Here is a 24,868-nt window from a genome sequence, read left to right as displayed (position 1 = left end):
AGAAACTAACCCCTTGTCAGATGGGTGTTGTACAAATATCTTTTTTCCCATTTTTAAGTTGCTTTTTGTTTTCGTAGTTTTTTGAGGCACAAAAGCTTTTTATTTTGATGTAGACCCACTTGTTCATTATTGCTTTTGTTTCCTGACATTGGAGTCCTGTCCCCACATGAGTCTTTGTGGCAGATGTCCTACACTGTACCCGCTGTATTCTCTTAACTATTTTCTAGTTTGGGTTTTTACATCCAGGTCTTTCATTTGTTTTGAATTAATTTTTGTGCTTTGTGTTGGGGGTGGATCTAATTGAATTTTTCTCACAAAACTATGTTTCCCAACATGATGTGGTAAAGAGGCTTTTCTTTTCCAAGGTATTGAGACTCCTTTGTGAGTATTTGTGTGAGTTTAGCTCTGTGTTTTCTGTTCTACTCCATTGATCTTTATTTTTGTTCCAATCTACTATACTGGTTGATTACTGTTGCTATTTAATATAGTCTGAAGTCAGGGAGTGTGATATCTCCATTTTTCTTCCCTTAGGATTGTTTTAGCTATTCAGGCCTCTTGTGGTCTCGTACGAAGTTTATCATTATTTAATCAGTTTCTGTAAAAAAAGTAATTGAGCAGTGGCTAGCTTGCAGTGAGTGCTGCTTCCTCACCCATTTGTGCCACCGGGGAAGACTGGCTTGTAATTTTTTATAATATTTTGGTAAGTTCCGTTTATTCCCATTTTATTGAATTTTTTTTTAAGATTTATTTATTTTTTCATACAGAACTGGGGTACAGGCCAGAGATGTGGAGGGTGAGAGGATTCACCAGGGACAGAGTGGGGAGCAGAACAGGCAGACTGATGAAGTACACTGCTGAGGGGAGCGGCGGGCGGGTCAGGAGAGGTCTGCCTCACCGTGTGAATCTCCTCCGGGGCAGGCGGGGATCGAACTCATGCGGAAGTGGCTTAAGCTTCTTGGTGCAGTGCTTTAACCCACTGCGCCACCAGGGAGGGCCTTTATTGAGTGTTTTTATTGAATCACATCAAATGTGTTTTCAGAACCTATTGAAATGATCATGATTCTTAGCTTCCTTTTTGTTCACCTGGTGAATGAGATTGGTTATTTGTGTGTGTAGATCCTGCCTTGCATCCTTTAGGGGGGGGAAACCTACTTGATCATGGTGGATGATTCTCTTAATATGTTGCTGTATTGGCTTGCTAGGATTTTTGCAACAGTGCTAATCAGGTTATCAGTCTATAGTTTTGTTTTTTTTTAAAGATTTATTTATTTATGCATACAGAACTGGGGTACAGGCCTGAGGTGCAGTGGTGGTGAGAGGATTCACCAGAGACACAGTAGAGAGCAGAACAGGCCAACTGATGAAGTACACTGCTGAAGGGAGCAGCGGGTGGGTCAGGAGACGTCTGCCTTGACATGTGGATCACCTGGGGTTGGGGTGGGGGTGGGGGTATGGAACTCATGCTAAAGTGGCTTTGGCATCTTAATGCTGTGCTTTAACCTGCTGAGCCATCAGGGAGGGCCCTATAGTTTCTTTTTTAGTACTGTCTTTGTTTGGTTTTGGGTGTCCTCATAGAATGTGTGGAGGGTTTTCCACACTCTTCAGGTTTTGTTTTGTTTTTGAAGAATTTGAATAGGAAAGGTATTAAGCTTACTTAGGAGATTGTAGAATTCACTGGAGAAACTATCTGGCTTTTAATCTTAGACTTTATTATTACTCTCTCAACTTCTATGCTTATGATTGGACTGTTTAAGCTACTTCACCTTGATTCATTCTTGGAAGGAAATTTGAATCTAAAAATTTGTCCATTTTAGGGGGCCTCCCTGGTAGCATAGGAATTAAAGTCTCGGCACTACCAAGCTATCAGCAGCCACTGCAACATAAGTTTGATCCCTAGCCAGAGAGCTGACCCATATGACACAACAGACCTCTCCTGTCTGGCCTGTTGCTCTCAATGTATTTCAGTAGATGGACCTGTTTTACTCCCCACTCTGTCTCTGGTGAATCCTCCATCCTCCCCACACCTCTGCCTTGTATGCATAAATAAAAAAAATAAAAAAAGAACTTAAAATGTTCATTTCTTCTAGTTTGTACAGTTTGTTTGCATTGGAGATATTTGAAGTAGATTCTTTTAATACTTGGTATATTACCTCAGCAACTTAAAATTTCATGTCTTTCATTTCTGGTTCTATTTGCTTGGACTTTATTTTTTAAAAAAGATTTTAAAAATAAAATTCTACAAAATTATTGTTCAAATGTGAAGGTGAAATGAAGGCTTCCCCAAACAGAAGCTAATTATTTATTTATGCATACAGAACTGGGGTACAGGCCTGAGGTGCAGAGGTGGTGAGAGAATTCACCAGAGACACAGTAGAGAGCAGAACAGGCCAACTGATGAAGTACACTGCTGAAGGGAGCAGCGGGTGGGTCAGGCCAGAGGTGCAGGGGTGGTGAGAGAATTCACCAGAGACAGAGTGGGGAGCAGAACAGTCAGATCAACGAAGTACACTGCTGAGGGAAGCAGTGGATGTGTCAGGAAAGGTCTGGCAACATGTAGATCACCTCAGGGCCGGCGGGTGGGTTCAAACTCATGCTGAGGTGGCTTCAGCTTCTCAGTGCTGTGCTTTAACCCGCTGCACCACCAGGGAGGGCCTGTTTGGATTTTCTCTTAGTAAATCTAGCTAAGATTTATTTTTCTAAAAACCAGCTCTTGATTTCACTGATCTTTTGGACTGTCTTTTTGGTTTCTACTTCATTTATTTCTGCTCCAATTTTTTCTTTCCTTCTACTGATTTTTGAATGTTTGTTCTTCCTCCTCTGGTTCCTTCAACTTTAAATTGTTTATTTCTTGCTTTTGTGTGTGTGTGTGGGCCTGTACTGCTATGAAATTCCCTTGTGGCACTGCTTTAAGAGCCTCCCATGGGGTCGGGTAGCTGTCTGTCCATTTTCACCGGTCTCCAGATATTGTTAAAATTTATTTACTTTCAGTTTTAGATGGATATCTACCATCAGTTCTTCTGTTGGGGGGACTTTTGTTTATCTTTCTGTTGCCTTTTCCATTTATTTCTCTTTGCTCTTTCACTTGGATATCTTTCTGTAGTGGCTGGTTTTTTTTTCTGTGTGCATCTATTTTAGACTTTTGTTAGTGATTACCACCCAGGCTCTACCTAACTTAAAGCCTTTTTGCACTGTTGTCAGCTCACTGACATTTGACTGGTCAGGTTCTGTCCTTCATTCTGTTTGGTGTTCAGGTTCTGTCCTTGATTCTGTTTGGTGTTTTCTCGTTGACTCAGGATTCTTGTTCATCTTGTCATTTTTCTTGGGGGTTTAGATTTCATTTTTTCTTGTAAACAATTTTCAACATTGCTTATAAGGGCAGGTCTGGTGTTGGTAAATTTCATTAGCTTCTGTTTGGGGAAGCCTTCATTTCACCTTCACATTTGAACAATAATTTTGTAGAATTTTTTTTTTAAAAGATTTTATTTAGAGGTATACAGAACTGGGGTACAGGTCAGAGGTGCAGGGGCAGTGAGAGGATTCAGCAGAGACAGAGTGGGGAGCAGGAACAAGCAGATTGATGAAGTACACTGCTGAGGGGAGCAGTGGGCAGGTGTGGGTCACCTCCGGGGCCTGGAGATCAAACTTGCACTGAAGTGGTCATGGCCAGCTTCGCAGTGCTGTGCTCCTACCCACTGCACCATCAGGGAGGGCTCAATGTTGCAGAATATTCTTAACTAGCAGTTCTAGGATTTCAAATACTTCATTCCACTCTCCTTTTGCCTGCAGGGTGACTGGGGCAAAAATCCAAAGAGCCGAATTTGAATGCCTTAGTAAATTATCTTTTCTTCTCCTAGCTTTAAATATTTTTTTTCCTTTTTGCAAATTCAACAATGATGTCTTGTAGGTCATTTTGGTTTAGAAATGTGGTGGTTCTCTTCCTGGACATCCATATTTATTTCATTTCCTTCCTTGGGCTTGGAAAGTTGTTCTTTCTTTGAATAGATAGGCTCTCTGTACACCCTTCTTGCTTCATGAACCCTGTTTCTTCTAATTGATTCTGGTAGTTCTCATGCTTTTTTCTTATGTCTTTTTCTCATTGGGTGATTTGTACATGAGTCTTTGATTTCTGAAATTATTTTCCCTGCCAGTTTAATTCTACTTGAAACTTTGTGTATTTGTCTTCATTTCAGTGTTTTCAGGTTTTTAATATTTTCATTCTCTTTAGTGAAGAACTGTGTTCCTTTCTAAGATCGCTTGCATCTAGATACCTGCTTTTGGCTCATCTTCTAGTAGCTCACTTATTTTTAGTGTCTGTCTGATAGATCGTTTGTGTCCTGAGTACACCTCCAGAACATTTTTTTTTGCTGCCTCCTTGTGTTTTTTTATGGTTGGGTGACTGGGTTTTTCTATTCCTAGTGTGATGTAGGGGCAGGAATAGAGTCTAGGACTTAAATGCTGTTTTGTTGAAGCCTGAGGCTGAGTACTTCTGCTTTCCCTCTCCATAAGTCTTGGGGTGCAGGCAGAGGGTGCCCAAGTAGTGTTCCACTGCCCAGCTATTGCAATAAATCTGTGGCTACTTGTGCAGCCATTACTGCCCTATTGAGGACCATGGACGAATGTCTGGTAATTTTGCATCAAATTCTCTCACCATTCCTTATCTGCCTTTGGCCTGCAGTCAGGTGTGGCATGGCTCCACCTGAAAGGGCTGGGATGGGGGGGGGGGGGCAGAGTTCCCCTTACCTGTGCCCATCTCCCACCATCCCCATCCCAGCAGGCTAGACCCTTACAGTTGCATCCCCCTAGGTGGCTCTGTGGCTCAATGGGTAGTGCATTGGACCTAGTAACAATTGCATTCCCTTTCTGGAAAGTCCCTCCCCCCCTCTGGAGAAATTCACTATAAAACCAGAAGGCTCAACCTGTTTTGCAAGTTGTAGTTAGCTGCTTTTCACCATCTCTTCTGACACTGTTTATAGGGGAGTGTTCGCAGTGTCCTTTCACAATGACCATATACCTCTGGCCTACCTACACTGTAGTTTTACACAATTAAAAAATGTGTAGTTCAGGTTTTTTAGATATTTACTTAATTTATGCATACAAGAACTGGGGTGTAGGCCAGAGGTGGGTTGGAGGTGGTGAGAGGATTCGCCAGTGGGAAGAATAGGCAGGTAACTCAAAACACTGCTGAGAGCAGTGAGCCAGACAGCAGTGCTGTGCCACTAAGTAGCTGGTGATAAGTTCTTAGTGTTCAGTCACACCAGCCACTGCAGTATGTGCAGTTCAGCCTGGGAGCCGTAGAATATGGCACAGCAGACCTCTCCTTTCTGGCTTGCTGCTGCTCCCCACCTTGTCTCTGGTGGATTCTGCCTGTGGCTTGTAAATTCAATTCCTTCATAACTTGTGCACAGTACTTAAGTCACACACAACCACATCAAGTATCACAATGTTTATTGATAGATACAAGTATATAAAATCAGGGCATGAACATGACTTGATAAATTAAGTAGACTTAATTTCAATACTATAATAAGAGGGACCAATTCAAATTCTCACCATTTGTTTCACACCCACAAAACCACTTCAGGGCATTAACGATCTCTCAAAACTGATCAGTTTTGTGCAAGTAAACCATGTTTCTTTTAAAAAGACTTGTGCACTTGCCCAGGCTCAAGGATATTAAAATCTAGCACATAAAGCCCATTACTAGAGGTAGAAATACAGGCAATATACTATTACGGCAACAACCATCAATTACAGTTAAGAATTTTTCTGTAACAACCAAATGGATAATCAAATATTGCAACAACTCAAGTATTACTGAGCAAAGTGCATTTCTACAGTATTCAGTGTTGCTATTCAGTTTTCTAACTTAAAACAGCCTATGATAACTGGCAGCAAAGAAGGTCCTTGCAATAGACTGCTTCCGCTTGAGAACTTATGATGTAATTATTGCATGCTGCTAATATACTATCTAAACATTAAAGATACTCCTAAAATATTTGATGGTAGACTATGATTAAGACATTACACTACAAAAAAACCTTACGCAGAAGGAAATCCTAACTGACGTGCTTCTGCTTTAAATATTGTGAAAACATTACAGCGGAATGAATTTTCGCAGTGGTTAGGTCAAATGCAGTTACATCATAGCAACAGTATGTTTTGCACAATTTAAGGCTTTGGCTGGTTCTTTAGTCAGCTTCTTCCTCTGATTCTTCTTCTTCAGCAGTTTCTAGCCAGGTTAGCCACTGATTTACCTGTTAATTTAAATTTAAGTGGTATTTACAAAATAAAATATAAAATACAAGTCTTGGTTTAGGATCAAACTAGCAGGTACACCCAAGAATGAAACTCCACTCTTCAGAACATACTGCGAATGTACTATTTGCATATTGGCTTTCAGTTATTAAAAGGGGTGTGATACCTCGTTTGGATTTAGCATAATACACAAGCTGTTTATGGCCAGTTAACAGAGGTAAGTAGACCTCCAGCCCTATGCAAAGTGCTACAAGCATGATCGCACGAAGTTATGTGACCCTCAGGAGCAAAGTAAGACTATATACACCGGTGTTTGTTTCCCTGGAAAATGATGAATTGACTGGATATTAAACGTACATCAGAACTTCTGGGACCAGGCCTAGAATGTACTTTTGTAAGAGGTCAGTCAGTATCTTAAGTTCTTCACCTCCTTTGAATTCCTTTAAGTATCAAGGTGAGAATAAAAACTGGAAGCAAATCTCCTTAACTGGTAAAAACCAATATTTTACCCTTTAATCAAACATGTTTTACAGCAGTAGGGTCAAAGGCTTCCATTTCAATGCCTTACTGTTTTGTTGCTAACTGCCTCCACTTGGTAGCTAAAACTTAAAGACAGTTTTAGGACTCAAAAGTCATATTCCCTAGCAAAACATTTACCTGGAACAAAGCCTTGCCTTTCCCTGGAAATTCTTGGGTTATATCTTCTTTCCAAGCTAAGAAAGCTTCTTCTTCAATAATTTCCATGTCATAGAAGTGAACAAAAAAGCGGAGTAACATGCCTAAAAAAATAAAGTGCAATTCTAGTTAGTTAGTGTACTGTTAAGAATTTCCTCACGTTTACTGTTCTTCTGATTGCTCCTCTTACCTTTTGGGAAGTTGCTGTTGTAGCAGTGCACCTGCAGAGCATACAGGGCACTGACCTGTAGATCAACATGATCATGAAGGAATTTCTGCATTACTGGCTTGAAAGAAAGAAGCAATTGTTTTTCCTGCTCTAATTGTTCTTTGGAAGGAGCAGAGGAAGAATCTGTTTCATCACTGGGTGGGTTTACTTCACTAGAAATATACTGTAAGAAGCTGAAAAAATTGAGAGCTTGTTAGAGCCCAGAAGTGAATCTGGCTCAAAAAACAATCTGTATGATGACTACATATAAAAAACAACTCTTAAAAAGCTTACCTAGTCATTAAGATGTTCACAAATCCTTTATCTACATGAAGTTTGGGAGAGATGTTATCTTTAATCCACTTATATATAGTTTGAGGAGATGGATCCAACTTTATTTGTTTTAACAGTTCCTTCTCTAATTTGAGAAGTGGGAATAAGAAACTCAGTCCCTTTCCTTCTAAAATTTCCAACATCCGGTCCTTATTCTGATCAATTTCTGAGAAGACAAAGTCATTTGTATTATTAGTTCAGTTGGCCTGTACAAGATCAAAATTTTAACCAAGAAGTCCCCAAATGCCTAAATAAAAGAACTAGCCCAACAAAGGGAACTCCCTCAACAATAGATCAAATAAAGTACTTAAATTGTAATAACCTTTTTGTAAGGACTATGTGTGGTAATTACAGTGCCCAAACTAAATATAATCTATGCAAAGTACAGGATTATCTCTAAACATAGTATTAAAAAACAAAAAGATGCCCAGAATTGACTTACCTGGGAGCATTTTCTGCATATTGACCTTGCTTTGTTGAAAGAGTTCTGTTAACCACTCTCGATCTTGTAGTTTAGCTAATTGCTGAAGACAAAGTAAGAAGAGAGGAAAATGGGTGCCACTTTCCAGTGGTTGAGCCAGTTCTGAAATGCTCACCAGCTCTGAAATGATGGCACGAGCTGCAAACTGTGCTAAATATGATTTCACCAAGGGGATGTCAACCTCCAGTTTGGGGCACTGGTCCAATACATTCAGGAAAGCCTTAGGAAGGAAATACAGATAGTCAACTCACTAGCTTTCAAATTGAAACAGAAAGTGTTCCCATAGAATCAAAATGTGTTCTACCTGCATGAAGTTGTCGCTTGTGGCTATCCCTTCCTGTTTGAGTAAACTGATCAAAGAACTTGCTTTTTCTTTATCTTCATCACTTCTGTCCAGTGACAAGATGATTACTTTGCTTAACATCTCAGGAAGAAAGTGTTTTGGAGCCCTCATTTCTCTTACACCATTGACAGCTTCGTTTACATTTCCACTATTCAGATACTCAGTCACAACAGTTTCCTAAAAAGAGATCAAGTATCTTTAGTATTTTCCTATCTCAAACATACTTCAGCATTAGCCTATGGGGTTATTTGGAACTTACAGTTAATTTAAGTAATTCTTCCTTTGATGGTGGTGGCTTCTTACTGGTCTTAGCAGGCTTTTCCTGAATAAGTGGTGGATTAGTTTTGAGACCAAGCTGAGGTGTCTATAAATAGAACATACCAGGAATAAATGTTTGAATTTTTAAAAGGCGCTTGTGAATCTAAATTTAGGCAGTTATAGGAAAGTATGGGAAAGGGAGGGGGCGGGGGGGGGGGAAATCACACAATCTGCACCTGTCCCAGAGGTGGCGTTTGAGTGCGTGGTGGTTGTGCACTAGGAGGAATCATAGTTATCTGGGGCTGAAGCTTTGGCACTTGATTTTTGTTCATTAGGAACGACTGAGCCGGTCTCAGGCTAATCTAGAATTGAAAACAATCAGAACAGATATTCAGAAGTCAACAACATGCAGTTGGCTAACATGAAATGCAACAAACATTCTAGCATCCTATGATTCAGTATATACAAACGTGATCAAATCTAAGGTACAAATCCAAATTTCTCAGGTAACTAGAAAAGGTTACCCTATTTTAATAACAGGTTAAACTGGCAAGAAAATATAAGATCTGATACACAAGATACAATTTTAAATCACTTATGTGTACCATAATATTACAACATAAACAAAAACCCAGAAAACATAAGAGTTTAGAAAATGTCTTGCTTATTCTATTTACAGGGAAGTCACAATCAAAATCTTGACAACCATTCTCCTTGCTCTATCTGAAGACTTTTAAAGAGGCTTGCCCTCATATCTCATAATCTTCGCTCATAGGACGCTGGACTCCAAAGAAAGAAACAGAAGTACAGAAAAGAGAGAAAAAAGATCAAGAGCTCCAGCATTAAGTCCTCTTAATAACGCGTCTTTTTATAATCATCGGGCAATTGATTTCTAATTGACAAACTATTGTTAAGTAAGTAACATAGGCAAATGTACCTCATCTGCATTAAGCTGTCCTTTCTTAGAAAACCGAGGTGGCATATCCTTCGACTGTCCTTGCAGCTGGGATAAGAGTCCCTGACTCTGGTTATGGTAGAGCTGGCTTAGCCCCTATTTCAGAGAGGGAGAAAGAAAGTCTAGATAAAAAGGGGTCCACAATTATGGTAATCAAGTACCAAAGGGATGAGCCAAGCCATAGGAAAGCTTAACTGAATTTGCCCAGAGAAAGTAAAAGAAGAAATAGGAAAGAGTAAAACTCTAGCCTGACTGTCAAAGATGTGATTTTACTAATCTTAAGGATAAGCATTTTACCCAGTTTGATATAACTTTCAGGTTTAAATTTCAGCTCAGAAAAACATGATCTAAATATATCTTTTAAAAAGCAGAAATAATGTACATTGCAGAAGTTAGTACTTGCTGCTGAAACATTCATGCTGTTTTCTTACCTGGCTTTTCATAAACTTGCCTCCCATCTCTCCAAACTGCGATTGTGTCGGAGGCATAATGTGTCCCCCATGGCCATTGAAGAGTTGATTTGAACGATGACGCCCCATGGTGGGTGAAAATCTATCCTGGATAACTCCTGGACCAGTACCAATTCCGCTCCCTTAAAATACATATAACTTTTAAAACTTTCTATTAAAATGTTAGAGACCTTTTCCTTTAAATTGTTGTCAAAATTACCTGGCATTTGTCCAAACATATCAGCAAGTCCTCCAAGTGGGTCCCTATCCATTTTCATCCTGGGTGGCATGAACGGTCCCTCCAGAAAGAAGTCACTTCTCATCCCTTGAGCCATAGGAGGAGGAATAAACACTCCTAGGTCCTTTAGAAACAAAGTAAATAATCACTTGGCTTCTGAATACTATTATGTAAAACTATGAAAGGGTACACAGTTATTTATAATTTCTTTACAAAATGGCGTAAAAGGTATTAAAAACAGTAAGTCCCACACCAAATAAAGAGGAATCCTTAGCTACTATCAACTTAAAACCCACTTGTAAGAAAAATTACTTACTTTTACTGCATCTTGACGGATTTGATTGATCGTCTTTGGTCCATTGTCAAGAAAAGCCTTGCGAGGAACCCAGTGGTGTTCTCGCAACTCTACGGTATCCTTTAATTAAAAATAGTTTCAGTTTTATTTATTATTCCTCTCTTAAAAAAGATCATCTTACCAACATAGTTGAAGGCTTTACCTGCAGCAGGAAACGAATCCTCGCTGGCAATTCCTTACTTAACATCAAGGAGCACATTCGGGCAAAGTACTGATCCATTAAGGACTAAAAGAAATACATAATTAGAATAAAGTGTTAGGGAAATGGGTACTATTTAAAGGCTTCTAGAATGTCTAAGGTTATAGCTAAGATTAATGCCTGAAGAAAGCAATACCCTGTATAACATGTCACAGAAAAATCACAAGTAAAATGAATCATACCATTCTGTCAGCCAATACTCATACCTTGGCTCGTTCATGGTCTAACCTAGGTCCCACTGTCCTCATTATCTGACAGAGGCACTCCAAATCCTCTCCCATATCTTTGAGCTGGACTCTCTTCTTCTTTTCCAAAAGCTATCAAAAGAAATATCACATATTGGCCAATATATAGGATGTCACACTTACAATTTGTTTAAAAGAATTCCCAATTTAACAATGTTTACCAAAATCAGTTCTAATCCTATCTTGCAGAACAAAACACTTCGACAGAATTTAAGGAACACGTCATGACCACCCAAAAAATAAGCCTAAATTACCAATTATACTTACTGTTTTGATGCACTTATGAAGGATAGATTCATGAATAAGATCAAGCTTTCCAAGTTCTCCAATGAATTTGATGTTCCCCAACATCTTGATCTTAGCAATGGCTCTCTGTTCCTCCTCCTCTGGGAGGAGGGGATTTTCACGCTTATCATAGACTGAAAAAGATATATAATGAAGTCAACATTCAAATTAAGTCGAGAATATACAGTTATACAAAGTACTGAATTTAAGTTCTCACCATCAACATTTCTGGTTCGGTTTTCAAATTCATCTTGTAATTTGGAAATTAGGAGGCGTCTGAATGTCTGTTGCAAAGACAAACATAGCAGGTTTTGCTATGAAATCTTTCAGTTAACTGTAAAATGAAGTAAGTGAGCAGACACTACCACTTACTGTGCTTTGCTTCTGTCCTGGTTGACCCTCTGCTGCTGGGCCATCAAAGTTTGGTGCATCTTCTGCCAATCGCAGACATAGCTGAGCATACAGTGAGCTATACTTTGGCTCTTCGAGGGCTTTGTCGACAATCTATAGGGAAAATGTCAAGTTTCATATCTTATTATTGACTCATTATCTACTAACATCCACACAAGGAAAACAAAAACTCTCCAATCAAATATCAACTTAAAATTCACCTCTATACACAACTTATTTAATCTGTATATGTTATGACAACTTATTAAATTTAAAACATTAAATGTATTTCGATTTGTGTACTCATAACCACCATAGTTTTCTAATGTTTAAATAATGTTATGTTGTAAAATAATAAAATTTACCTCAACCTGATGCCATTGTTAAGTTAGTGGTTCTTTTTATGACCACCAGTAAGTATTCAAAACTTATCAATCTAATACACCGACTCAGTTCAAGGCAGTCATACAGTCTAATATAAAACTTCGAGTTGTTAAGTATGTCCTCTTATCAAAATTTAACTTACCAGCAGTATGACCCCTTTAAGGATGAGTTTAGACTCTACACCCACATTGAGGAGCTCAAGGCATAGCTTGTCAAACTTTTCAGGAGTAAGCTTATTTAGTATGCTGAGGGGGGGTGGGGAGGGAGAGAGAGAAGAAATCACATTTTAAGTGTCAACCAACACAAACACAAATAATTTAAAAAATTAAGTTTCTCCCATTATTTCCCTTTAAGACACAGCTTCCTTTCCTACCCATCTAGCCATGTATCAAAGAGATGTATCAAAATACAATTATAGGTTATACTTGAGTGGAGGTCCCTAGCTCCTCAACAGAAATCTGTGCTTCATCAGATTATACACTAGGCATGTAGAATGTTTGTGAAACTTTAAGCCAACACTTATTAAATACCCCCAAATACTAATGTGTTGCCTCCAACTTGATAGTATAGTCAGCACTGGCATTCATTAAAATATATGTGTTGGACACAAACATTGCCATTTATCTAATATTCCACACATGAGTTACCCCTCTACTGGGAAAGGACAAGGAGACAACTTACCCTCTTACTTTCCTGAAGATTGCATCATGTCGTTCTTTTTCGTTTGCGGAGTTGTTTGCTGCGGAGTTGTCATCTCGTCTAGTGCTTCGTGCAGGAATCCATTTCTGAGCGTTTTGCCCTGGGGTTTTCCCCAGGAACTCGCTAGTAAATTCAAAAAGATTTGTAATAAAGATTAAGGTAACTTAAAAATGTAGCATCATCAAAAAGCTCAGAAATCCTTCTGAATGGGGGGGAAAAAAACACCAACCCAGGTTTTCTCAACTCTCCTCACAACTGAAGCGGTTCTCTAAATTAATTAAGAATCACTTGAACCCACCTCCCAAGTTTGTCACTGGTCTGGGACAGGACCTGATTACTTTATAATTTTAATAAGGTCCCAGGCAATTAATGCTGCTGGAGGTATGCAAGAGCCACACCTTGAAACCAGTATTTCCTAACTTATGATCACACTGTATGGACACCACTTTATTAATTACCAAGGGTAACCACTGACTTCAAAAATACTGTCAATGGAAATATCCAAACAGTAAGTAAAACAGGAGTTTAAGAGCCTCAACTGATCAGATGACATGGGTAAGGAACAATCAAGAGCTAATATTCTAAATTTAGAACCCATAGTAGAAACCTTGCCTATTAAGATATGGATTCCTGAAACCTGTTGTCGTAACTAACCTGTTACATGAGTGAGACAAGTAATCTAAATCTATTACTTTTAATAAAACATGTTCTATAGGTTTATCATACCTGTTGCCAGCAGTCTTGGGATAGTGCTGAGGTGCACCCCTACTTCCTCCTCCGCCCGAAGAAGCACTATTTCAAAGAAAAACGAAACCTTCAATTATGGTTCACTCAAGGGCCAAAGGGTCTTTTTAATCTATGTATTTTAGAAACTATCACAACCCTAGGCTTAATGAAAACTCTAATAGTTATCTACCCTTTACATGGCAATTAACAGGGATTTTACATTACACCTGCAGCACATTGTCAGATGTGGGGGTTGTGATTCTTTTGGTTTTGTGAATGTCTTCATAACAACTGCAAAAAGTAAATCTCAACATACCTGAAACGAGAAGCACCCCCTTCTGCAATCGCACTCTCCACTTTGGCGGCTTGACAACGAAGAATCTTCAAAAGAATAATATTAATGGATGGGGTGGGAAGGGAAGGGGATGGGAGAAATGAAAAACCTAGAATGAAAAAGAATACTACAGTTAGCTGCTGCTAAGATGCAGCTCTATCAACCATCCTGCAATATTAAATTTATTTCAGATCCCAGCACTGCAGTTGATTCAACTTTCACTGCATTGCAGATCTCCTCAGACTAAAATAGCATGTAGTGTCTTAACTGTTTAGCCACCCGGAAATTCCTGTGTTCGGGATGCAAGACTTCCTAGAAATATTTGAACATCAAGTCACATTATACCTCCTTTAAAAGTGGGCACTGAGATCTACAGAAAACCGAACTACCAACGTGGAAAACAGATAAATTTTTACCGCCTAAATAACGGGCTTAACCGAGATGGCTATGAAATAAAGATTGCTGAGCATTTTCTTCCCTGCCCATCCTTTGCATTCCTCCGCCCAGAGGGCACCCAGAAAGAGACACGGGTGTACGGTGGCTGACACAGAGCAGGCGGAAGACGAGGGCCCCAACATGGCAGCAGGAACCTCCGCCCCATTTTTTTCCCTTCCTGGGAACAAAAGAGCAGTGGCTTCCTCCCACCCGGGCTAGAGTTAGGGAAGTGCTTCCAACAGCCTCGCCGCGAAGCCGCCGGGGGCAAGTCTCGGCTGGGAGGAGCGGAGGCCGCCCCCGCCGGCCCAGCGCCCGGCTCTTTGTTCTCCAGGCAGGAAGGCGCTCTTCGTCCCACCCGCCGCCTCCAAGAGAGCCCCCACCCACTCTATAAACCCCCGGGGGGCTGACAGCCGACTCTGCGCTCCCTTCCCCACACCGACGGGGGACAGCCCCATTTCCTTCTTCCTCTCCGGCCCCAGGCGGGGCCCACCGGAGTGGCTCTTCGTCCCCTTCCGGCACCCGGGCCCAACATACCTCCCCACCGGGAGGCCGGGCTCCGGGACTCCTGCGCCTCGCCTGGTCCCGCGCCAACGGCCGGGACCCCCTGCCAGCCCGCGTTCCTCCCCGCGTGGCGCGCGCGGCGCCGCCACGCTCTCACCCCGTAAGCGCACACCCGCACCTCGGCCCGCCCCGGCCTTAAGAGACCGTCGCCGACAGCCACGATGACGCTTGGGGGTCCGTAAAGCTGCTGGCTTCCCTCTACTCTCTCAATAACGGAAAAGGAGAACAAAGACGAAGCATTTCCAGGTGCCCGAAACGTGGAGGAGACGATAAAAAGCGTCGCCCCGCCCGGCTCCGCCTGCGGCCGCCATTTTGTACTACTCGAGAAGAAGCGGCCAAGGCACGGCGGCCATTTTGGAGCGCTATACTCGGCGGCGGCGGCGGCGGCGGCGGCGGCGGCGTCTCCACTCACCTTCACCGAGAACTCAGCAGCTGCCACCGCAGCTGCCTCCTCAGGATCCGGTCGTCGGGGACGGGGAAGGAAGGGAAGGGGAACGGAAAACAAAAAAAGGGGGAGGGAAGGGGGAGGAAGGAGTCGGGAAAGGCTTAAAACTCTTCAGTTCAGAGGAATCGCTGCTGCAGCCACCACCCGGTACTCGCCGCCACCTCCATAGAGCTCCGACTCGCTGCTGGCGCTGAGGCGTGTCTGAAGCTGAACTTATCACTCTGGGGCAGCCGAACCCAGCAGAGCCGCCCCGAATGGCTCCTTCGCCACCCAATCAGCAGGCTGGTTGCTGTCCACCACCAATCCGCGCAGGGCGGTGGGGAGGAGCCACAGGCCAAGCTCGGTTGCGGCACAGCCCCGCCGCAGTGCGCAAAGCCTTATTCGCGAAAGCTCCAAAACCAAGCCAGCGGCGTAAGGGAGAACCGAGCGCCGTAGCGATGTGGGCCACTTGCGTAAAGTCGGAGAGCCCTTCTGAGTCTGCGTTGGTGTGGCTGTCTTATCTTCCCCCAAGTCTCTTTGTTCCCTGAGTCTGTACTCCATGCTCAAGTTATACAACCCTTTCCCCCCTCTCTCGTTTTCTCATCGGGAATGTGGGAAGAAAACTCGTCCTCTCCTTCTCTACCCGATTCCTTTCATCGCCTGTCAGAGCACTGATTTTGCGGGCGCCCCAAAGACCCTGGGTTGCCCCTCGCAGGCCAGGTTTGTCCGGTACTGGCCTGTGGAATTGAGGCATGGCGCCCCCCGGCAGGGCGCTGGGAATCGCTGCGGGTCTCCAGGTGCTCGTCTTAAGCCGCTGAGGGTGGGGGTGCTAAGATAGTAGGGTTTGAGACGAGACGGTGCACCCAAATGCGTGAAGAACCCATTACCAACCTTTTGTAATGTGACTGAAAAAGGTTAAAAGAAAGGGTTTCTTGTCTTTGTACCTTGCACAAGCAGCAGCTTTCCCCCGATGGTATATTCGGTCAGCGGCTACGAAGGAATACAATACCTAGAATGTACCACACTTCTTGGGAAGAAGTGTCTGTGGAATGCTGAGGTTTGGAGCATTTTTGTTGCTAGCTCCTAGTTTTTGGTGTATTTTGTTTTTCACAAGCACGTTGAAAACTGTCAGCTGCGTATTTCCACTTTATGTAAGGTTTATCATAACAAACAGGATTAGGCTTTGCAAAGCCGGCAGGTTAAACTATTTATACTTAACATTTTATGGGAAGGATACCGTAAAACAAAGTGCTCGATAGTTTGTGACATCTTAGCCATTCAAACAAGATTTCTTGTTTCCATATATAATCAAATTTTCCCAGCTCCATTTTAAAGATAGTTCTTGATAAATTGTGAAATCTAAAGCAAGAAGGGTGTGTGTGTGTGACCTGCATGACTTTCAAAGTGTCCAATAAAGAGCAGAATTTTCAAAGAGCCAAACATATTTGACATGTCAAAACAGCTCTTGGTGTTGAAAGCATCTAGTCCTCAATACAATTTTCAAAAGTTGCATAGATTTTTCCTAGGACTTTTAAATCTGATAATAGAAGGTTGTGGTGTGCTCTGATGATTTCTAACACAACTCCAGCTTTAGATGTTTACCATACAGTAAACGGATGATCCTACTCCCTCCCCTTTATTACAATTATTGCTATTAAGTCACTTTCACATGAATTTTATTAACTGGGAAAGCTTATTCTTCCTCCTGGAGTTACATGTTTCTTAAAAAAGGAAACTATTGTTGGGAAAGGTACAAACTGTGTTTCAGATATAAGAGGTTTCACTTTGTATTTTAGGATCCACAAGCTTAAATTAATACTACCATAATTTCTTTATAAATTCTGTAGGACTTAGGGTTTGCAAAAATACTTTCACATATGTGTTATTTTACATAACGATTATGTTCTTCACTATTGATAATGAATACATTAATCTCTAAAAAACTAGCTCAAAAACACCATTCCAGTGTAGATTTTGAAGAGAGTATTAACTGAGTCCTAAAATTTGGATAGCCCTGTAACTGTGGAACTTGAAACAATGATTAAATATAAAGGAAAGTTTTACTCAATATTTTATTTAATCTTTGCTAATTGTGAATCCTTCTGAGATGGGCTTTGCAGTTGGATGTGTGAAAAATTGGTCTGGGAGAAAGTAACCCGAGGTACAAAAAGTGAAAATCTTTTAATTGCCTTTCTCTTTATTTTTTTAAAGATTTATTTACTTATGCATACAGAGCTGGGGTACAGGCTAGGGAGTGGGGGTAAAAGGCCCACCAGAGACAGAGTGGGGCACAGAACAGGCAGATTAACAAATACACTGCTCAGGGGAGCAGTGGGTAAGCCAGGCAAGGTCTACTGCACCATCTGGGTCACCTCCCTGGCCAGTGATCCAACTTATTCTGAAGCGGCTGCGGCTAGCTTCGTGGTGCTATACTTTAACCAAATGTGCCATCAGGGAGGGTCCCCAATTGCCTTTCTTTTTAAAAAAATATATTTACCTATTAGAAGAGCTGGGGTGAAGGCCAGATGTGCGGGGGGTAGGAAGATTGACCAGAGACAAAGTAGGGAGCAGAAAAGGCAGATGTACTGAAATATACTGCTCAGGGGAGCAGCGCGTGAGACAGGTAAGGTCTGCTGCGCTATGTGGGTCAGCTCCCTTACTGGGGATGGAACTGGCTATAGAAGTGACAGCACTTTGAGACTCAACCTCAAACCCTAGGCCACCAGAGAGGCCCCTCAATTGCCTTTCAACTGGTAGAAGAGATAGGCATTCACAATTTTGAAATGTTTCTGTCATATCATAAATGTATGAAAATTCAAGACATTGTCTGGGATTTAGCTTTTAGTTTATAGGAAATTGAATTTTAAATACATCCACTTCAATCTGCTAGTTTTAACACTTCCATTTTATGTTAATTTTCTATGAAAATTTCTTAAGCTTGACTGACTTGATAACTCATACATTTTTGCATTACTTCAATCAGTTATGTTAAATGTTGGTTATTATTCTAATACATATAACTTCTGTGCTTAAGAATTTTCTTTGTGCTTAATGATTCCTTAATGATACATCTCTGGCCCAGATCTCAAACTCCAAATCTGAATTTCCATAAGCCTATTGACCAAAGATGCAAGCTTGTAGCCATATTTATATTTAATTTCTGCCAAAAAGTAATTTTAGACATTTGGATTAGCTGAAATTAAAATTCTAGATTTTACATACAAATCCAGATAGCCATTTTTTTAATGAACAACCTTAAAATGTGATGATGTTGGGCCTGAAATTGCAACAAAGAAACCTAGTTGTGTAGTGACTATTACAGTTTTTATTTTTTTATGTTTTTATTTCACAATAGTGAAATTTTTGACTTGTTTCAATTATTTTCTTGCTGACCTCAATAACCTCTTAGCTTTTTTTGAGTTATCTGTTTAAATTCAACAAACTAAGCTTCAGTATATATTTTAATCGTCTCCTACTGTAAGGAAAAGAATTCAAACCAATTAGTTTAAATAGCTTCTCTACCACTGTGTAACTTTGGACAAGTTATTTAACTGCCCTTTTCTTATTTTCTGAATTTTTAAAATACTTATACAAGATCAAATCATATAATGTATGTAAAGCATACATTATGTATATAATGTATATAATATTAATGTATATAATGTGTGTAAAGCATACAGGTGTAGTGTGTGCTCAAATTATCAGTATGTAACTGATAATTACTATGACACAGTACTGTCATAGTAATTATCAGTTACCATATTATCAATAATATCACAATATTATCAATAGTAACCATTTCACAACTAGTTTTGCTAAGTATTCCACTATTCTATACTAGAAGCCTGACTCTACATTTTCTCTTTCCATTTGATTAGGTTACTGTTAAATCACTAGTAAGTACTGATGTTATCTCATTGTCTTCCTGTATGTACTTCTTTTTTAAGATTTGTTTGTTTATGCATTAAGAACTAGGGTACAGGCCAGAGGTGTGGGATTCAGAGCCAGAGTGGGGAGCAGAACAGGCAGATGTACTGAAATACACTGTTCAAGGGAACAGCAGGTGCGACAGGAGACCTATGCCATGCCACATGGGTCAGCTCCCTGGCTGGAGTTCGAACTTGTGATGCCGTGGCTTTTTCCCTTAAAACTTCTCCTGAATTATGGAAAAATTTACAGATGATCTCCTATAGCCTTTCCCTTCAATGTAGAATCATACTAGCCTCCCTTAAAACACTCCTCACCATCATTACCATGATAAAAAATCTTGATGCTTCACTATTTTCTACATCAGTTGATCTCATCTTGGGCTGCATAGTAGAAGTACTTGGGGGCCTTTTAAACCTTTCAATGTCCAGATTGCACCTAAAACCAACTAAATATGAACTCTTAAGAGTGGGATCAGATATCAACAGCTTTAAAAGCTTCCAAGTGATTCCAGTTACTGTCAAAGCTTGAGAACGACAGTAGCAGATCAGAACATTTTTAAAAATTATAGCTGAAGAAACCTTCAGAAAAGGAAACAATTCTAGGAAAGGCTATTTCCCTATATAGAGAAACATTTGAGCCTAATGCACATCTTTTAGTCTGGCTTTCAGGCCCTTCATAGTCTGGCCCTACCCTCCCTCTTTTTTGGTCTTGTTTCTCACCATTCCCAGACACCCAATCTCCATTGCTAGAGGCAGTTAGGCTGGTATTGCTGTCTCAAAAAAATTCACTCCCACTAATGCTTCATTGCTTGCAATTTTGAGCATTCTCATATATTCCCTCAACTGATTCATTCCTGAAGCACACAGGTGTAGTGTGTGCTCAAAAACCTCAGTAGATTTTTGAGAATAACAAACTCCTTAGTTTGGCATAAAAGCCCCTTTGTAATCTGGGAATAGATTGCTTCCCTATTCCTAGGTACATTTTCCCTCTATTCGTAGTAATTAATAATCTAAGATACTATAATTTTGCTCCATTTGTAACAAGCAGTGTTTTATATTTTGACTAAAATTTGATGGTCTTTGTCCACTTGGCAGAAAAAATATATATAAAGCAAGTTGAATTAATGATATACTAATGGCTAGGAAGGAACTTGGGTTTAATCTGTTTTCAAGGGCCTCACAATCTAGAGCAGGAAAAGAAACAAACCAGTTCCAACACAAGAGCAGGGGGAGGGTAGAATCAGTGCTAAACTGAACCACCAAGAAGAAATGCTATAAGGTTCCAGATATCATACTGATAATACTGGCAAAGAAAGTTTTCCAACTGATCATAATTCTGAAGAACTTTAGCTTAAAACTGATCAGTTTTAATTAATCAGAGTGCTATTTTTGGGAGATTAACCTGGGGCTTGTATAGAATGGATTGAAAGGTTAACTTGGAGCTTAGAAGTTCAGTTACAAGGCTATGTACTCTTATTATTTTTAATGGGGTTTATTTTTATCTTCCTTTTAAAACCATAAGGTCTTTGAGATCGGAAACACTCTCTTACATTTAGAGTAGAGTTCTTTTACACCACAGGAGCTGAGAAAATATTTATGCATATTATCTTGTTGACATTTATTCATTCACTTTTCTCTTGGCTTCCATCACTTTACACTTTCCAGGATTTCCTCCTACCTCATTGGCTCCTTCACCAATTCATCTATCTTTGCTGCTTTCTCCTTCTTTGCTTGACCTGTGAATATTGAGGGGCCTAAAGATTTATTCTCAGCTGCCTTCTTTTCCCTCAAATACTCTCTCCCTAAGTAATTCATACATCCTATGACTTTAGATACCATTTATATGATGATGATGATGATGACTATGGTTTCCAAATTCATCTAATTCATCTCTTCCCCCCATTCAACTATTGATATTTATTAAAAAGCCTACTGGAAATTTTCCTTGGATATTTCATAAACATTTAAAAGTTAATGTATTCAGAAAGCTCTTTTTTCCTATTGTTCGCCATCTGCCATTGCTAAGGCCAAAAAAATATTAATGTCATCTGTCTCATCTCTCATATCAACTTGATCAGAAGTTCTATCTCTAAAATATATCTATATATCAGTCCACTTCTTTTGCTTTATCTTCCTATCACTTTAATCATCATTCTCTCTAGCCTGAAGTATTGTATAACCTCCTAACTGATCTCTCAACTGCATTTCTTTTTTTTCTTCAATAAAAACTTATTCAGAAGTCAGTCAAACTTTAAAAATATAAAGCAGAAAATGCTACTCCATGCTTTAAAGCCCTGCAATCATGGATCTGCATTATATGTATAAGAAGATCCTAATTTTTCATGTAGATTACATGGCTTTCTATGTCCTGGCCCTGGATATCACTTTGACTTCATTTATCATGTTTCTCCTAGACCTTTCTACTTCAGTCACACTGTCCTTTTTTTCTATTCTTCAAATATATCAGGTTCTTACAAAGACTTCTATATTTGAGTAAATATGTAAAGAGTATGGCTACTTCTTTTTCAAGTTCTGTCACTCACAAAACTCTTATTCCTGCTTTTTACATAGCTTATATTATCGCCTCTTTAGAAAAGTCTTCTCTGAGCAACTCAATATAACACCTATTACATTACTTGACTTTTTTTTATAGTCCTTGTCGCTATTTAAAATGATTGTTTGCATTCTCCCATGTATTGTCTGCTTACTGTATTAGGCTATAAGCTCAATGATAGCAAAGCCCTGTTTGTCATCTTAACTGTTACATCCCTCAGATACAGTGCTCAGTGAGTTCCCAGCATATAAAAGGCATCAAAAAAATATTGGAATAAGATATACATTCTATCAATTAAATCTCAGTATAAATCATTTGGGGTGAGTAGGAAGTGTCATTTTCTCCCCATTTTACAAATAAGAAAACTGAAAAGTGCTTTTTCAATGTAATTCAACAGCAGAACTGCATACTTTCCCAAGTATACAAGCTCATACAGCAACATGAGTAGCCATAAAAGGAATATTCTTTTTTAAGAAGTCTTTGGCCTACAATGTGTAAGGTGCTTATATTAGCTTCCTGTGGTAGCCATAACAAATTTTCTCACATTTCTAGAAATCAGAAGCCCAAAGTTAAGGCTTTGGCAGGACCATATTCTCTACAGTGGCTTTAAAGGAGAATCCATCTCTTACCTCTTCTAACTTCTGGTAATTATTAGCATTTCTTGGCTTGTTGCTACACCTCTTTCTGCTCTACCTGTATACTATGAGAAAACATCCTCTTTTTCTCTTATTAGGTTACGAAAATAATTAAGGAAAAACTCCTGCTCTTAAGATCCTTAATGTTATTATACCTTTTGTCACATAGGTAATTACGACACAGACCTATCTTTTGGGGTCCCACCATTCAACCCACTACAGTGCTCATAGGACTGAATTCTTAAACTCTACTTAAGAGGCCAGTCTCTCTCTCTCTCTCTTTATTATTATCATTCATTCATGTACTAAGTATTGAATAATATATTCTGTCTATAGTACTAGAAGTTGGGTTATATTGATATATACTTAGGGCAAAAGAGAGTGCTATGCATAATTATATTGGGACAGCAGGCATAAACCAGGATTATAACAGGAAATCTCAACAATAGATCCTTTTATTTACAGTGTATGTTCTAGGCCAACAGAATGAAAAAGCCAAGATCCTTCCTACTAGTATATTTTCCTTTCGCATTTCTTTTCAAGGCAAACATAATGTTTAGTTTAGTTTTTAATTTTGTTAAATGGGTAGCAAGTAAAATGGCTGAGGTGATCTCACTGGACTTCATCAACATGAAGAACATTTACATCTGTACAATAGAAAGGGGGGGCATTTTGGAGGCTATTTCAGGATAATTTTGTTTGTTTGTTTGTTTTAGGCTAGCGGCATATTTGAGCCTTTAGTAGAGCAGGACAACTGATACTTTCAGTCCACTGTATTTCACAATTTAATTAAGGAAAACTAAAGTTGAAGAGTAGGAAATATTCATTTGCCAGAAACAATGAAAAGCGATCAAGATTACCAGTAGCAACTCAGATAATATAATCTTCAAGTTATGTGCCATTCTTAGTTTTCCTTTCTTCTAAAAGTAACAAGGTGGGCCCTCCCTGGTGGCTCAGTGGGTTAAAGCACAGGAGCTAAAAGCATGAATTCAATCCCCACCCGCCCCAGAGATGATCCACAGGGCTCGGCAGACTTCTCCTAACCCGCCCCTGCTCCCCCCAGCAGTGTACTTCATCAGTCGTCCTGTTCTGTTCCCCACTCTGTCTCGGGTGAATCCTCTCACTATTCCTGCACCTCTGGCCTGTACCCCAGCTCTGTATGCATAAATAAATCTTTAAAAAAAAGTAACAAGCATACATAAATATAAGTTACTAACAATAGTATGCCAGGGATAATATTGCATCAACTCTAATTTTATGGAAAAAAATCATTTGCAAACTTTGGTACTTGATCATTTTTGTAAATGATAATACTTACATATTAAACCCAATGTGACCAAAAGTATGTTTAAACAATGCAATTTAGGAATTATTGTTCTTGAAAGTGCAAATATTGAACTAAAACGGACAGTTAAGTGTAATAAACCAAATATTTAATCAGGTTTTGGAAAGCAGATTGCACACATGTCCAGAGTACAGATCACATACATTAAAAATAATTTGAAAGGATAAATTTATACTTTAAGGAATGCTTTCATATTGTGAAGAAATCTTTCATATTACAGATGAAGAAACGGAGGTTTGGAGAAGCTAACTGACTTATCTCTATCCTTACTCCTGTGGGTTTCCTCTATATCATAATTTATCTCTTTAGGGGCTGTTTGGAATTAGAATGGTTAGGACTTGTTTAATGCCATTAAATCATTTACCAGAGTCTGAATAAATCAAAGCAGCTATGATAGTAAATTTTATGTATCAACTTTCCATGGCCAGGGTACCTAGATATTTGGTTGAACATTCCAGATGTTTCTATGAGGATGAGATTAGCACTTCAAATTGGTGAACTTTGAATAAAACTGATTACCTTTCATTATGTGGGTGTGTCTCATACAGTCCATTGAAAGTCTTTAAAACAAAAACTGACCTCCCACAAACAGTAAGGAACTATACCAGCTGACTGCCTTTGGAAAGAACTGTAACTATTCCCTAGAGACTCTTCCCTGAGTCTTTAGTCTTCCAGCTACCCCCCAGTAGATTTTGAACTCACCAAACTTCCATAATCAAGTCAGCCAGTTTGTTAAAATAAAAATCTGTGTGTATATACATCCCATTGGTTCTGTTTTTCAGAAGCTTGACTAGTACAGCAATAATTTGGAAAAATACTGTGATCAGGTAGAGTTGTCTTCTTAAAGCTGAAATTAATCTCATTTTCTTACTTTCTTTGGAAAGTTGATCAAGCTGATCAAGACATTTAAACACACAATACTAAGGGGTGAGTTTAAATGTTAAGAGAATGGCTATTTTAGCCTGTTGCTCTGAGAACCAGTATATAAATTTGTATGTAGTGAGCGGGATGGTGAAGTGGAGTGGATCATCTACCAATTTGCTTGAACATTTAAGCAAGTTGCTAGTTACTTATTTTGTTTGTTGGCATTAAAGAATTTCCCTAGACATATGCTATATGAAAATGTTTTTCTTTATAAATTTTCTTTTAAGTTTCTCTGATGAAACTCAGTAT

The 24,868-nt window shown here is 39.6% G+C and overlaps 1 protein-coding gene across 1 annotated transcript; it reads right to left on the bottom strand.

Annotated features, from left to right (window-relative positions):
* Positions 1 to 5,428: 5,428 nt before the first annotated feature.
* EIF4G2 (eukaryotic translation initiation factor 4 gamma, 2) lies at positions 5,429 to 15,793 on the bottom strand. Its single transcript, XM_004683602.2, has 23 exons — positions 15,490 to 15,793; positions 14,782 to 15,252; positions 13,795 to 13,921; positions 13,479 to 13,544; positions 12,735 to 12,875; positions 12,196 to 12,298; positions 11,652 to 11,783; positions 11,497 to 11,563; positions 11,262 to 11,413; positions 10,956 to 11,066; positions 10,693 to 10,776; positions 10,512 to 10,610; positions 10,178 to 10,319; positions 9,940 to 10,100; positions 9,491 to 9,604; positions 8,790 to 8,915; positions 8,555 to 8,659; positions 8,257 to 8,472; positions 7,914 to 8,172; positions 7,433 to 7,637; positions 7,121 to 7,332; positions 6,913 to 7,034; positions 5,429 to 6,254 (listed from the first exon to the last, which is right to left on the bottom strand). The coding sequence occupies exons 1-23, from the start codon at positions 15,791 to 15,793 to the stop codon at positions 6,189 to 6,191; spliced, it is 3,585 nt and encodes a 1,194-aa protein (XP_004683659.1). The 3' UTR covers positions 5,429 to 6,188.
* Between the last annotated feature and the right edge of the window lie 9,075 nt (positions 15,794 to 24,868).

This window comes from Condylura cristata, unplaced genomic scaffold (genome assembly GCF_000260355.1).
Source record: "Condylura cristata isolate star-nosed mole 26May11 unplaced genomic scaffold, ConCri1.0 scaffold00015, whole genome shotgun sequence".
NCBI lineage: Eukaryota > Metazoa > Chordata > Mammalia > Eulipotyphla > Talpidae > Condylura > Condylura cristata.
This window is presented reverse-complemented; position numbering and strand designations above follow the sequence as displayed.

What these genes read in the sequence shown, in the direction of transcription:
- EIF4G2 (XM_004683602.2), bottom strand. Translation starts at nt 15,793, where the DNA reads ATGGAGTACAGACTCAGGGAACAAAGAGACTTGGGGGAAGATAAGACA. An exon ending in ATTCGGGGCGGCTCTGCTGG is followed by an intron (nt 15,253 to 15,489) that starts GTTCGGCTGCCC and finishes CTGAGGAGGCAG; the next exon opens with CTGCGGTGGCAGCTGCTGAG. An exon ending in TTCATAAGTGCATCAAAACA is followed by an intron (nt 11,067 to 11,261) that starts GTAAGTATAATT and finishes TTCTTTTGATAG; the next exon opens with CTTTTGGAAAAGAAGAAGAG.